General features: G+C 37.8%; 1 protein-coding gene and 1 long non-coding RNA gene across 2 annotated transcripts; one reads left to right on the top strand and one right to left on the bottom strand.

The window, feature by feature from the left end:
• Positions 1–2029: 2029 nt before the first annotated feature.
• Positions 2030–3208, bottom strand: LOC149268046 (uncharacterized). Its single transcript, XM_089475331.1, has one exon. The coding sequence runs from the start codon at positions 2985–2987 to the stop codon at positions 2130–2132; it is 858 nt and encodes a 285-aa protein (XP_089331457.1). The 5' UTR covers positions 2988–3208; the 3' UTR covers positions 2030–2129.
• Positions 3209–10983: 7775 nt separating this feature from the next.
• On the top strand, positions 10984–11863 carry LOC149268045 (uncharacterized). The gene is made up of 2 exons (XR_016271235.1): positions 10984–11247; positions 11307–11863. It is a non-coding gene; the product is annotated as an uncharacterized LOC149268045 (long non-coding RNA).
• Positions 11864–16856: the final 4993 nt, after the last annotated feature.

Below are 16856 nucleotides of genomic sequence, written 5' to 3'. Positions count from 1 at the left end.
CTTTATTTATAGTACAATAGTTAAGGCTACATTTCAGACCAACATAACTCTACCAAAAATATAACCAAAGATGGATATGTGACTACAATTTTATATCATCTCTATATCTATTACATATATCGATCAATAAATGAGTGTGTGTGTGTTTTTTTGAACAAAAATGCTAGCTTTATAATCTATTCATATATATTTTTACTTGTATTCAAAATTGAATGGAATATATTGGTCTCGTTAAGAGTTAGTTTCTTAATTTCCATTATCTATTTCTATTCTATTCTATTTCAGCAGAGACATCGAATGTCAGTTAGTATTTGTAGCGCGTATTGTATAGTCGGCTGTGCCCGGCTGTAAAGTTCTTGCCTAACTTGACTTGGATTCGTCTACAACAAATTTCATTCAATTTCGATGCAATATCAAATGATCCAATAAAAACTTTGAAATCAGGGACTTTCAGTCTAAGCCGTGACTTGACTGACAATACGTTACCTTAGGTAATTTTGTGTTGTGCTGCGTTACGTGGGAATATTTCGTTGTTGCTCTTTTCCATATTCGCATTTTTCATTTTGATATATTTGCTTACCATTCAATTTGGACAGGAAACTACCAATTAAAAGTTGGGAAATGATGTATCGCATCAACAATAAATGTAGTATATACAATTTTTTGAGAGCTTTCAAAACTATTTAGTCTGACATAGAGCTGGCAACTTTATGAGACCCTTTTATAAATTAGTATACAGCGAGCTCATTGAAAAGGCTAATTTAGGGTGGTTCGTTTCTGGATAAGAGTTTGCAATAGACAAGCGAAGGCGTGGTAGATGGAGTATAGAAAAATATATAATAATACGCATTTGTATAATAATAATATATACAGTATAATACGGCTATAACGGGCATAGAAAAATATAAAATAATACGCATATGTATGGTAAAAATATATACAGTATAATATGGGTGTAACGACGCTCAAGGGACCGTCTTTATACCCGGAAACCGTATAAGTTTGCTTTTATAAGCGGAGACGTTATAACCGGACTATACTGTATTTCCATATACCACAAGAGCTTAACATTTTTTCGATAACTCATTCATAGATAAAAATCGATCCTTTGCAAACTTGAAATCTGCTATAATGAATATACAGATAATGAGTATTTCGGATCTCATCATTCCTCTTGTAGAATGATATGGGTATCCCAGGGTAACTCTTAGTGTTCCCTTCCGGTTGGAGTACACTTGTTTTATTTTTCAACATACATAATATAAAAAGTTGGGAATCATTAGTTTATTTGAATGTGTTTTCGCTACGGTTCACACACGCGCACTCACACAGGCACACACAAGCAAGTGCGTGTGCATGTGTGTGTGTGTGCTTGTGTAATTGCGGGTGTATAAGCACATACATATAATATATATATATATATTATATATATATATATTATATATATGTAATTTGACAAAGTTGATTTATTGTGGCATACGGCGATATCACGTATTCAGTTTGAAGAGCATCAATGAGGAGGGGTAGCAGGGGGGATGCCAGGGGAACTGTATGTTAAGGGTGAGGGGGCGTTAACGGAAAGTGTGCAAACTTTTTGACTATGACACGCAACTCAATTTAAAAGTTTCGAGATGCTGGCAATGCGGCGATGCGATGCGATGCGATGCGATGTGATGGAGGCGGTAATTAGTTATGAGCCGGAGCGAGAGACGTAAAACTCTACGGCTGTGGCACTGGCTGTGGCAGTAGCAGTTGGCTTCGGAGTGGGAGTGGCACTGGCTGTGGCAGTGGAAGTGGGTAGTAGTAGTAGTGTTTGCGAATGGAAGTCCAGGCCGCAACGCAAACTGTTTGCCAGCTGATGATGCTGCTGATGAAAGCAGCAGGAGGACAGATGGATGCAGAAGGGTTCGGCTGCACTTCCCATCCAGTTGATGAGCTTAACAAGAAAAGTTTGCTGCCACTGGCATCTGTATCAGAGTCAACAGCTGCGATTGGCATGGGTATGCGGATTAGGATCTGGCTAAGGTGGTTGTGTCTATGGTACAACGAGAATTTATTGATTTTTAGCGACAATTCGAATATTGTAAACCTATGCTAGATGATAAGCCAAATGGAATTGGGCATCTGCATCAGCGCTTGGCCAGGAACGACGATCCGTCGCAGTCCCCAGACGACGACCCGCGCTGCTCAAGCGGCAGGATCAGCAGCGCCTCCTGCACGCCCGACTTCTTCATGGCCTCGCTGATACATTCAAATGTTGTGATTTTGTTGCTATTCTGGGATCTGTTGATACTTAAGTTGCCGTCACTGGAGCTGTCTTGCGAATTGCTGTCATTGGAATGGCGGAAGTTGGACTCGGAGTTGGAATCGGAGGGCTCGTTGATCAGCTCGTTGCATAGGCGCTGCTTGCTGCGCTTGAGAGCGGTGTCGCAGCGCTCCATGGCCTCGCGCAGATCGTTGCGTCCCAGGTCCTCGTTGAGTGCCCCGAACAGGGAGTCCAGGGAGCGGGTTGTGGTCTCCATTTCGATTTGCTGCACGAGCGAGAGATCGCGCTGATGCTGCGAGCAGCAGATCATGTCCCGATTGAGGCTGTTGGCTTCGGCGAGCATTTGGTCGAGCAGCTGGTCGGTCTGGTAGTACTCATCCCTCAGCTCGGCAATCACGCCCAGCTCGCGGGGCGACGGCGGCGGCGGTGGCGATGGCTCCGCATCCAGTTTGCGCTGCTTCCTTGCTGTGGCCAGCGATCGCTGGGTCGTCGACCCGGGGCCAGGCTGGTTGCCCTTCGCTGACCTCTTTGCCTGACCACCAACTGCAGCCGAAGCACTCGGCTCAGTCTCGTCCTCCTTCGGATTTGGCCGCTGCTCAGCGCCGTAACTATTCAGCTGCACGCTGGAGACACTGGTCAACTGGAGGCGCTTGGCCCGCTCCACAAGACTGGCGAGTGCCTGCTCGGCCACCGTTTTCACCTGACGCTTGGAGTCACTCATCGTTCAACTGCGAATGTGTTTCCTTACCTTCCCGTTATCGAAATTGTAGCTACAGAAGAAGAACAAAAGTTTGTGTGTGTTTCGTGTTCGTTTTTGGGTAGTAAAGCGAATCCAATTTTGAAACTATGTGTAAACTATGTGTGTGATATTTGCTTCTGAAGTCTAGCCTAGCTATTTAGTCATATATTCCCCCCCAAGTTGGCCGAGAGTTTCCAGTTTTATTGAGCAATCTGTCAGGGAGCGACAGAGCAAATCTCCCCACTGACAGCTTACTTTCCTTGATTGATTACCTTGAATGATTGACTGATTTACTGTTTGAAGATCAACGAGTATGATATGAGTATGAATATGATTGAATGACTGACTGATTGACAGAGTAAATAATAGCGTGATTGATTGGCTTTGTATGGGTGAATGGTCGACTGATCGTCGCCTGACCATTTATGTGGATAAGCTGATTGATTGATTGACTGGTAGCTGAATGACAAAGTGATTTACTTGATTAAGTGAATCACAAACTTAATGATTGCTACTTTTATTTAACATCTGACTATTTGATTAACTAAATAATTGATGAAAAAAAAGAGATTGATTAATTAATTAGTTAGTCAACTTATTTATTTATTGATTGATTGAAAGACTGATTAAGTTATTCATTGTACTGAATGATTGATATTGATTGATTACTGGAATGACTGATATTGATTTATTGAATAATTGCTAGACTCAAGCAGAAAAACGGAAATGTGATTGATTGATTGACTGACGGGATTAAGATTGAAGGGCTGGGTATTAATAGTTCTTAACTACTGTAGACGATTGGGTTGGAGTTGTATTCCCCCATTCCTTCATTTTGGGTTGTCCAATTTTGACAGTTAATTGATGAAGCTTGACCCACTGTGCGACTCGTATTGTTCTTGGCGCAGCTACATATTCATTTACCAGGCGCTCATCTTATGTAAGCCAATGCCAACATCTTGTTGCTCTTGAGTTGATTTCCCTGTATGCATGCCCACACATGCATAACAAAACATGTAAGTGGACTCGTGTCGGTGGTGAGCCGACTAGCAGATACCCTAATCGCTCAAAAGAGCAAATCAAGTTAAATGATTATTATTGATAATAGAGCGATGGCTTAAGGAATCGAAGCTCTATAGCATCGTATATGAACATATGTATATATTGACTGTTTTTAGACTCACTCAGCCGTCCTGCTTATTTTGCCTTCATTCCGTCTCCTTCTGCTGTTACATACACGAACAAATTATGCCCGGAACTCATATTTGCAATGGGTTCAGGGTATAAGCAATGTCTGCTCTTGTGCGCGTGTGTATTTGTGTGAGTGTGAGTGTGTTTAAGTAATGCGTTTACATACATATGCATTGTATATGTGTGTAGCTAGTTCTTAGGGCTTTACCTCAAATTTAAATGAATGGCGAAATGAAATGGAAGTCAAACAAAATGATCGACTGGCAAATACTACGCACTTTATATACTCGCTGTGTAGGCTCATAATTTGAGTTTATGTGGGCCTCTCTGAAATTTATAATTGTCTTCCTCTATTGTCGTTGATTCATTATCGATTTTAATCGATAACAGAAAAGCACAGTGCAATGTGTGACTAACTAGTCGAACCGAGAACTTGCCCAGCTACAGGGCATACAGTTTTAGGTTAAATCCAAACGAAACCCAATAAACTAGAAAAGTAATAGGCATTAAGGATAGCAAACTATTTATGTAGCTGACAGCCTATTTGATTCTCTGACTTGGGGAAGTACTTAAATTTGGCGCATGTTCAATTCCTTTGTCCTTTAGCTACGCAGTTGTTTAGCACATTAAGCCACTGAAACAACTAGCATATACATATGTATATACACGCACACAGAGACACACATGCACGCACATACATATATGGGGTGAGAAATGGGCCACGGCTGCTGACTGGGAATGATGGCATCTTTATATCCTTGCGTTGGAGTTGTCAGCTGTTTTTATGGCAAAGTTATGACGTGCCTCATTCAGAGGCTTACGCTGAGGCAGCAAGCAAACAGAAGGGTATAGAGTCCCGAAGCTGGTATACTCTAACCAGTGCCATAAATGCCGTAAATTCAATTTGCAATCAATCGATACTTGGACTGATAAAAGTTGTAGAAATTTTAGTTAAGTTAGTTCCTGGAAGACTATGAGATGAAGAAACTATATCTATGTATGTGCCTTTTGATATAAGGTTAAGAAATTATATCTATGTGCCTCTTGATATTCCTATATAATAAATATATACATTTTATACACGTTTTCTAGCTCTGAGTAACTGTTTGATTGATTTATTAGCATAATTATATCAGGATAATATAAATTGTATAATTATATGCGATATTTTATTGAACTGATCAGAATAATACTAAAAATTATAATTTAGAATAAATTATTACAATAATCAAGATAATATTAATTATATGACAATAATAAAGAGAACAATAATACCGATTCAGCCTATAATAATATTAATATTAGCAATAATTATAATTTTGAGAGTAATAATTATTATTTAATTATTCAATTATTTGATATACCATCCTAGCCCCACCTCAGCCCATATTCCACAATTATGATGATCGCCGACCCATAATAATAACAACGATAACAATAATTATAATATTAACCATATTAATGACAAAGTAAACCAACTATAATATTAATAAAAAATAATATAAATCATAATTAATAATTAATTCGAATACTTAATGCAAATTATATATACAAAAAAAAAAAAAAAAAAAATAAATAAATAAATAAAAATAAATAAATAAATAAAAAATGTATATTAAATTTTAAATATTATTTGTAGTAATTAATGATTATTAACCAGATCTCGGTTCCATTCTAGCCCAAAATCCATGGCATAGCCAATAATAACATATTAAAGAGTGCGAAAAAAGCGCTGAAATGAAAATACGACAGCGTTGTCAAGGTGAAGCTGACAGCGAGCCCATCGACAGCCAAAAACCAGGAGCCAGTCACCAGTCACCAGTCGCCAGTCACCAGTCGTCAGTCTCCAGTCGAAAGCCGCTAGCCATCAGGCAGGAGGCGGCAGACAGCAGGATCCCTGGATCCATAGTCGAGCAGTCAGATGCGAGAGCCGAAGAAGGGAAACTTTTATACGAGTTTTCTGGTGTAGAGGTAACTTTTGCCTTTTATGTTCGTCTCGTTGTCGGCAGCTATCAGTAAGTGTGCGTGTGTGTGCGTCAGCATGTGTGTAGGGGTAGGGGGTGATGGGTGGTGGGTGGTGGGTGGAGACGCTTATGGCGTTTTGTGTGACATTTATTGTTATTTAACTGTGACAAACTTTAAGGATAAGCATGCATAGACTTGTGTAGTCCTGTCTGACGCGACATGCAGACGCCATGTAAGCCATGCCTTGCCATGCCCAGGCACGCCAGGCTATGCGTCGCCATCCCCGCATCTCCCACCCCCACACCTCACCTGGCAGGTGAATTTGAAAGTCAACATAAAATATACACGTATTGCTGCGAAATTGAAATCAAAACTGAATATGAACTGTTGTAATGCGCGCTATGAAATATTTATGGCATCTACTACAATATGAATTTTGCTGCAGGATTGCCGAACTCGAAAGGATGGGGAGGGGCGGTGCCTTGTCGGCTTGGAGTTGGAGGATGTGTCTATCTAAAATGTGAAATTTATTTCGTTTGTGCGTAAGTTCACATATTTTACGAGTTCTATGTCAGCAGCTCTTAAAGTCGCTGAGATAAATGCGAATAGTTGGAGAGCGAAATGGTCGTACTTGAAGACTTGTATTTCGATGCTTTAATTGGATTTGTATATTTTTTTATTTTAATTGCAAAGCTCGCAATTTGATATATGCGAGGGTGGGTGAGCCGCTTTTGACCTCAGTCTGAACATAGGGGAAGGTAGAGAAGCTTGAGCAATTACTCAATTAGATTTTGGTAAAATATGTCAGAATTATTTCAAGAAAATAATACTTAAATATTATATGATATTTTATATTAGTAGTAGTAGAGTAAAATTCATTTACCACAAAAATTATATGCAAAAATATAAAATATAAATATAAATAAATAATTAATAATATGCATTAAATATAGTACAATACTTTGTATACATATTTTATATGGTACAAAAATGAAAGCTATATTTTACTGGGATTCGCTCTCTGCATATGTTGAATGCAAAATTTCGATCAATGCAATAATTATATTAAGTTCTATTTAAAAATAAATTCCAATTTCTGAATTGAGCAAACTCTGTGAGCAAAAGTGTAGAATAGTGCGTAATCGGTCAATTTCTTAGAAAACATAGACTTTCTCAAATTCTTGAGAAGACCTTCAAATACCAAATGCCAAAGGGGTGCATTAAGTCAGAGAAAGATGTCAGTTAGGTGTGGTATGTGTGGTATAGCTGTGGTGTGTGTATGCCATGTAGTATACCAATCGATATCTATATATCAGTCGGCTGCACTATATAAGTCTTGAGTTTATTCGAAATTAATTTACTACTCTAATGCTGGCATCAGACTGTCTGCCTCGGCGCTAGTCCCACTCTTAGCTCACGGCTATACACGATTTCCTGCTCTAATAGTTCACTTTCCATTGGGCTAATAATTTCCGTAATTCACACCTATGCGCAACTGGCGATAAATCAAAGTCAAATGCAAAGCATGCTTAATAACCCGTTCCCCGTTCCCCGCTCCCCAGACACAAGCACAGAGACAGACAGAGGGAGCTGGAGAAAGAGTGAGAGGCATGCCGCCCTTATGCAGACAAGTGGGTGGCAGAGGCAGCGGCAGCGGCAGAGGCAGCGGCAGCTAAAAGCTGCTGACTGGCAGCGGATGCGCTGCATTTGAGCATTTGAGCATTTGCACATTTCCGGCATTGTTCACTCGGGCCATGCATAATCGATTAACTGGTGCCCCATAAACATGACCGTAAAATGTGCAAATGCGCGGTTACGCCACACGCCACCAGCCACACGCCGACTCCAATTTCGACTCCAGCTCTAGCTCTGGCTCCGGCTCCTGCTCCGACACCACTGAATCTGCGAGTGTTCCAGTTGGTGGGTTACATGCATAAATGCAAATGCTATGGCAATACCAGCATCAATACATATGCAAATCAAGCGTCACCCTGTGCCAGCCAGCCAGGCAGAAGCCAACGGAGAAAAAACAAGCAACAATTGGCCAAGGCGTAGTCGAAATCGTGTATACCCTATGATTAATTCTTATAATTACTATAGAGCAATGTAACGGTAGTTGGCTCTACGCCTCTACTCACTAGGGTAAGCGTATGTAAAAGCGATTACAAATCGATATTTATCGATTGATTAATTGTTTTTGAGAAAGAGAAAGTTTGATCAAAGTAGCCTAAAGGCATTTGCAATGGGTATTCAAGAAAAACGTACTAAATGTCATGGCTGTTAGATCAAGTGTGTGTGTGTGTGTGTGTCTATGCATTTGAGCGTGTGTGGATTGGGTATTAATATCTAATTTTTCCCACAAATGAACCATGAAACACGCATCTATGAACTAATTGCAAATGGAATCCAAAAAACACACATGTATACAAATGAAGCTAGCAACTAAAAGCTAGAAGGAGGGCAAGCGAGAGAGAGAGAGGGAGAAAGAGATACAGGGAGACTGTGAGGGAGACCAAGTGATTGAGCTGTAAAAGTAGAGAGTTAGAGAGTTAGAGAGAAGGAGAGAGAGACAGCTATAGTGATAGAGTGAGAGAGGCATGTAAGCATATAAAGAAAGTGACGGAAAGATAAAGGAGTATCAAAGAAGAGAAACGAAATGAGGAAATAATATGTACGGATATAAATAAAGAAAGGAAACCACGAAGAAAATACTAAAGAAAGAAAGAGAGAGTGAAAGAGATACTGTGAGTAGAGAGAGAGAGAGAGAGAAGCTACATTGAAATGGAAATGATGAAGACATATAGGTTAAGAGAGGGAATAGACATATGTAGACACATAAAGAGAAAGACGCAATGAGAAATAAGTATCAAGGAAGACAAACGGAATGAGATAGACAGAGGAAACACTGGAGAAAATAATGCAGAAAGAAAGAAAAAGGAGGGAGAGGGAGAGATAGCGAAATTAACAGAGAAAGAAGGAGAGCGTGGGAATGACAGGGAGAGAGAGAGAAAGAAATAGAGAGAAAGAGAGATGAGAAGAGAGATACACAGTATTATGAACATAGAAAGAATTCGATATGGTATATGTCTAGTCTAGCAACAGAGTAAACAGAAACGTTCTCTCTCTCTCTCTCTTTCTCTATCACTCTCTCTCTCTCTCTGTCTGGTAAATTTACACAAATATGATAGAAGACAGAAGTGATTCACCTTGCAGCGCTGATATAAGCTTAGTTTTGCATTTAACACAACGTGTTTAATCTATTCAGCAGTGAGTGAGAGGTGAGTGCAGGCAGGCGTGAGTCGAGTGTTGATGGCATTAAATCATTTCAATGCGAAGCACGAATTGCAAATGTAATGCCGAAATGCACTGCTTAATTTGCAGCAATATAAATGCACAATTCCGACTAATTTCGTACATCCTAATTGATTGAATATTCATTCAAATACAACAGCGAGGGCTGTGCTCGGGCTGCAGCTAAGCAGGTTAAAATATCATACAAAGGGCATTAAATGCTTGAATATAAATAACAACTATGTTAATATATGTATAAGTATATATGTATATATTGATCAAATATTTTCCTTGAATTTACCTTACATTAATTCTGTACAACTTTCGATAATTTCCTTTACACACTTCACTTCGTCTGTTTGTCGCTCGAACGCAAGCTGAGGCAGATTTCGTTGTTTAAACTTATTCATGTATATTTGGCCTAAATGGCGTTGTGTGGGTCGGGGGTGGTTGGGCGCTGCACCACAACGGGCATACAAGTTGCTGCCAAATATATTTAACTTTTGGTCAGCTCTTGAAGCGAGCGCCAAACATTGAAAGGCGACGCCGCTGCAGGAGATGCGAATCTCAAATCTAAATTCTGAAATCTTTGATAAAGGTATTGCGCATGGTTTAGCAGCAACTGGTAAATATATTGCTGCTGTGAGAGGGAGACAAAGATACAACGAGCGAGAGGGAGGGCAGCAGTTGCAAAACTTTTCAATAGCGTATATAATGGCTATGCTGCGTTCCCCCCTTGGCCAGCGCTCGCCTCGCTTTTATATATATTTATTTCATTTCTATGGCGTGTATTGAAATTATTTTATAAGCACATGAGATGACAGCGCCAGAGCAGGAGGCGGGAGGAGTGGCCTGCATATGATAAGAGGAATTGATCAATGTGTAGCCAAAATGTATTGCTGCTGGAATTTTGTGAGGTTGGATATATAGAGCAGAGGACAGAGAGAGTGAGATAGATAGAGAGAAAGAGAAATAATATGAAATAATGAAATAAAGTGAAGAAAGAAAAATAGAGAAAGCGAAAGTGAAACAGTACAAGTAGCTTTAAGATATAGGTAAACAATATATATGGATATATAGAGTAGAGAACAGGGAGAGTGAGATAGAGAGAGAGAGAGAGAGAGAGAGAGAGAGAGAGAGAGAGAGAGAGAGAGAGAGAAAGACAGAGACAGATAAGGAAAGAGATAGATTATGTGGAGGAAAAGGAGTGTGAGAGTGAGAGTGTAATTGAAATATAGATATAGGAATACGAGAGAATGGCAGAGGTAAATTGTCAAATTAAAGTAAAGAGAGAGAAGGAGAATGAGAAGAGTAAGAAAGAGAGATATGTGTGTCTAAGATATAGATATATATAGAACAGGAGAGAGAGAGAGAGAGTGGTAGAGAGCGAAAGAGAAACACATCAATAAACCTTCAATCAATTCGTTCAATGCAGCAAAGCGATACGATCGAATGTGAGTATTACTTATTACTATTTAAGCTCGCTCGACCCAATTATCAACTGCATTCATATAAATGCGTGTGACACAATTTGTCATATTTGACAAAATACCGTACACAGTAGTGCTGCAAAAATATCGGATCGGAATCGTTATAATCGATATTTTCGAATTTTGGCAAAAGATCGATATGGTTTTCTTAGTATCGATATATCGAAAAATGGTTATTCTTGGCGTTGGTTTTAACTGTGTAAGAAGCGCATTTATTTAATTTTGCTAAATTGTATACAAATTGATTGATTTAATTTAATTGCAATAGAAAGAAAAAAAAATTGATCAGTTTTTGGGAAGAAAACGTAAGTACAATTGATATATCCTATTGGAAAAGCTTGGAATCATAGCATGTGTGTTTTAGGCGCGGCGAGGGTGGACTCCGATGAAGAAAATAAGACCGTGGGAGCCCCAAAAAATCCGAAGTGTGGAAATATTTTGAAAAAGGAAAGGATGGTTGTGCGGTGTGCAGAAATTGCTTTAAGGTCTGCAAAACAAATGGAAATACCACAAGCCTTAAAAATCACTTAACACGCATGCATCCATCGCTGCAAGAGAGTGAATTGGCACCCAAGTCCGGTAGCATTTTGCACTTCGTAAATAAAAAATATGAGGCAACGTCCTCTGAGAGCGAGAGGATGTTTAACAAAGCTGGAATGATTGCTAATTCCAGAAGGGCGTCATTAAAACCGGAAACAGTAAACAAACTATTTTTTTTTTAAATAAAAACCAATGGGTTTTGTCTTAATTTCTTTTCTTTTTCAAACTGCCATGGAGGCAATTGTTTTTGTTATTATTATAATATAATTTTAAGGAGCATAGTGAATTTGAGCTTTAATGAATTGCTGTTTTAGGTTTAAGTTAATGAAAAATAATTTGTTATACGACTTTGTTCGGTTGAATAAATTTGTTTTTGTTTGATGCTGTTGCTTTTATTTTAATCTTGAAATGGTTGCCATTTTATCCATTAAGAAGTCATAATTAATATAAATATTATAATAGATTCTAAGCAAGAAAATTAACATTTAAAAGAAGTGTTCGATATATCGTTTTTATCGATCTTTTTCTCTGAAAATATCGTGAATATCGATATTACGGAATATCGATTCTTTTGCAGCACTAGTACACAGTCTTGGCTTGACTTTCTGGCGGAAAGTGTAGCATACTTTTTGGGATTACAAATGCTCTGCCATCTGCAGCAGATGCGAAGTGAGAGCAGTTCTGCAGAGGATTTATATAAATGTATGTATATGTATATATGCGTGTGTGGACGTGTTTCTATATGCATGCATAATCCATTACATTATACAAATACATACATCTACATATTTATATATGTGTGTATGTACGCATGTATGTATGTGTGCACATACATATATGTAGATGTTAACATATGTATGTGACAGTACTCGGACTTGTGCACAATCAGCTTGCGGCTTTTCAAACAAAACCGCAACTGTGTAGGGCATTATAATAAGCTACAGCACTAACACCAGCAACAAGCCCAACAACAATAGCAAAAACCAGGCAACAACAATGCCAATGACAATGTGACAAACTTTGTTTCAGTATTTAACTTTCATATGTTTGCGCCTTTTGTGGGCAGAGTTCTGTTCGCGTCATGAAACTGGGTAGATTCACTCTTGCTCCTGCTCTTGCTCTTACTCTTACTCTTACTCTTACTTTTACATACATACACACACACACACACACCCACCCACATTTAGGGCATTTAAAAGGCAAGCGAGTCGAGGCATCTGGGTTTATCCATCTGGGAAGTGCCTTTCTATCTGAGAGCAGGCAGCAAAATGTTTGTCAAACTGCCAAAATGTCTGCCAGTTGACTGATAGACGGAACAGAGAGACGTTTGCGCCCGACAGAACAAACTGGAGGCACACACTCATACACACACACACACATACACACAGGACAAACACACTACTCGACCGTCAAAGGGCTGTGCAATTCACGTACATAAACAATGACAACGAGCAAGAACAATAGCCTAGGAAACAGTTCGAGATGGCAGTGCCTGACTAGAATATACCCGCATCTGTGCTATCTATATCTATTTACATAGGCATATATGTATAATTCAATTGATGCGAGTGACCTTTTGTATTCAAAGCATTAATCGATTCAAAAGATCAATCATCTGTAAATTTGGAGCCCAAATCGTTCGGCTGTTGAGCCTCATGCGAAATACTTACACCTGAGAGGCTTTGGTGGTCCGACAATTACTCAAAGTCATCATACCCCCTCAACGGATTTAGGGTATAGCAGCGACAACCACAAAAGCAGGCAACAGGCATCAGCCAGTCGACGGCATTGCAGATATCAAAACCATCTAAAAACAGCAATGCAAATGGACTTTATTTATGACTATGCGAAATACGCGCTCTCATGTGTCTGAGTGTGTGCGTGTGTGTGTCAATGCGTGTATGTGTGAGAGTGTATAGCAGTGTGTGTCTATTTAGAGGCGTGGATGTTCGTTTCTCTTGGTGACAGTGCGCTATGGAAAAAATGAAAACCAGGGGACAAATTTGAGCGATGCAGTCGGACATTACCGACTGTGCAATACTCGTTCAAAAATAAAATTATAAGAATTGCTTAATTTTTCGAGCTATGCAGGAAATTTAAAAGACATACTTTTAATGGAGATCTTCAGTTATATTTAAAATATCGTTAAACATTGTCGAATATAACAATTAAAATTTTGCATATCTAAGAGTCGTTATTTTCTGCAGATTAAATTAAATATTCAATAATAATAAATGACTGAAGTCGTTTAATGTTTAATTGAGTTAATCTCTAAATCAAGTAAACGTTATACAGTCAACTCTCGATAATTCGTGCTCCGCTAAATCGAGTATCGCAACATATCGAAAAAATTCCAACCCCTTGAAAAAATTCGGGTTTGACAATCCTCGATAATTTTAATTTCAGTTTAAATCGAAAAAAAAAAAAAAATAATAAATAAATAAATAAAATTGATTCCCATGCCATCTCGAATTATCGGGACTCGACTGTATTATACAAGTAAGAAATCAATAACAATTACTAATAAAGTTTTAATTTTTATTTTTGAAAGAATTCTTCACTAATGCCTCAGGAAACCAATATGCTCATTAATATATAAATCATTGGAATAAACGATTTGCAGCTATCGTGTTATTAGACGTTAAAGTACTCAAAAAATATCCCATAAAAAATATGGGAAACAAAAGAAAAGAAAAGAAACTCCACTACAAAATACCCTAGAATTTATTGAGAATTTATTTAGCTTGCACAACTGCTATGTGTTCTTACTTGACTTGATAACTACACTATACTATATATAGGGTATCTAACATGCAGAAAAAAAAACATGGAACATGGCCGTAGCGAGTGACGTTAGCAGAACTCATAACCTCACTTTGCGGCTTTTAACTTCTGTTTGCTTCAGCAGACACGAAAATCGTGCAACCGCAGAAAAAAGCTGCCGGCTAAATACATATGTGTGCGCACACTCACATGCAAACAGACACACATGCCAGCACACACACACATATGTATGTATTCACACATACTTACTCTGTCTAGTTCCCACTTTGACAGTTGCATTTTATGGCTGCAACGCTGTTTGCCACAATTTTCTTTTCTTTCTTTTTTTTTTGCTTTTCTGCCGACAGTGTGACCAGCTCCTTTTTGGAGTGAAAATATGAAATTGAAGTTGCAGAAATGTTTTTTTTTTTTTTTTTTTTTTTTCGACTATAATTGACAGATGTCGTAGCTGCGACACATAAGGTACTTCTTGCAGCTGATAGAAAAGAAAATCGATCGACAGCAAGCTGCATGAGCTTGACTAGCAAAGAGTGGTATTATTTTTAATAAATATGTATATTTCAGCAGATATTACTTCAGTTGAAATATTCATTCTTCATTTGAAAGTTCTTGTTTGACTGCCAATGAAATTCCAACTAAAATTGTTATTAGGGCTGTTGGTAATATATCAATATATCGATATTCGTTTAAATAAAAAATATATTTATATCGGAATATATTGTGCGATATTTTTGATATATTTAAATGATAAGTGCACTTAGCGAAAAACTAAGCCAAATGTAATTTGTGCCTTAAAGTAATAAAATCAAGTGACAAACACATTGGATATGGCATGGAAAAAAACACTATGATAGTTTAAATTACCGAATACTGGAGTTAAGTGGTGCTTATCATTTAAGTAAAAAATACCTATTCTTATTATTCAAGTTTTTTTTTTTTTTTTTTTTTTTTTTTTTTTTTTTGTGACGAATTACATATAAATTAATTGTGAGAAAACATTTTTTTAATCGATGAATATTTATATATCGATATATTTCAAATTGCATATCAAATATCATATTGATATTTTACAAAATATTTTTAAAATATTTTATATTTTAAAAATATTCAACAATCCTAGTTGTTATATAGAAATTATAAATTCAGTAGGCAAAATTTATAAGTTTAAGCAAGAGTACACTCTTAAAAATCCCAAAATCAATATTCAGGTACTTATTGGTACTAACCGTCGAGAATATATAGACATATAATATTTAATAATTTAAATGTTAACTTTGATTTAGAGCATTAACAATAGTTGGAAGCAGCCAAGTGTTAGATGCGATATTTCATATATAGAAAATATGTAATATATCATATACAAATATCAATTCAAAAGTAATATGTTTGCGATCTTTTCTTTTCTTATTGCTCTTTCTTCGTCACTCTTCACTGCAGTTTATCAAGCACGCCTGCTTTTATTAATATTTATTTCAATATTTAATATATTTAATATAATTAAAATATTTTGAATTTATAATCATTTTTCATAATACCAAATTTAAATTAAATCTAGGGCCCATCGAGTCTTGTTCGCTTGCATTGTGCATTTATTGCACACTCGAATTAGTGGCAGCTCGTTTTGGCTTTATACTGCTCACGGCTGCTGGGCGCGTTAGCGCTGCCTGATTACATTTGCGATCCGGATAGCTCGCCAGATGCCCCTGTCGCCGCACGGAATTGAAAATATAGCCACGCATTGTGCTCGGCACCTCAATCATTTGGCCTGATGCAAGTGTCTTCCATTCGCTGCGCGGTTTGGATGCATTCACGTCCACGTGCACACGTCCGCATCTATGACACACACACCATTGTTGCCAGTGCGCGCGTCCTTGTGCCGAGCATCAGTACAAAGTCCCCATTGGCAATGTGCATGCAAACACGTTTTTGATTAGAAATCAGCCAAAATGGCATAAACAAAAGTCAACTGGATGTTGGACAGGTCCCTCTCTCTCTCTCTCCCTCTCTCTCTCTCTCCCCCCCTCTCTCTCTCTCCCCCTCTCTCTCTCCCTCCCTAAAATTCAAACTATTTCTCTTTAATTGGCCATGAGCAAAGAATTTGATAAATCGGAATTTAATTGAAATAAACTTATCGCTTATCGATATGACTATTAAATTAATAGCAAATCGATATAATAAATTTGTACCATCGTAGGATATCATTTATGATGACATTAGTCATATTCAATTCCGTTTTCATTGCCTCGTAAATTAACTGTACATTGAATTTAATATTTTAATGCTTGTTATCGCTTATCGATATGATAATAAATTTGATTAATAATAAACTGAATTTAAAAAATTTTAGAACTTTGTAGCATGAATATGCTGATGATATAATCATATTTGATTTCATGCTTATTACCCAGATTATTTACCGATAATTATCGATAGTACACAGGTAAACGTAAATTGCCTTCAGACCAATTCGTGAATGGCCTTCAGGCCAATTATCAGTCAGTCGTCACTCTCATTGCCTTAAGAAGTATTGGATATTATATTAATTATTCATAATACCATTTATCGATTGCGTTTTCGTCCTAGACGCTAA

The sequence above is a fragment of the Drosophila arizonae genome, chromosome X (genome assembly GCF_054131065.1).
Source record: "Drosophila arizonae isolate 15081-1271.41 chromosome X, UAZ_ARI_1.0, whole genome shotgun sequence".
In the NCBI taxonomy this organism is placed as follows: Eukaryota; Metazoa; Arthropoda; class Insecta; order Diptera; family Drosophilidae; genus Drosophila; species Drosophila arizonae.
Note: the sequence above shows the minus strand (reverse complement) of the source record. Positions and strands in the feature narration are given on the sequence as shown.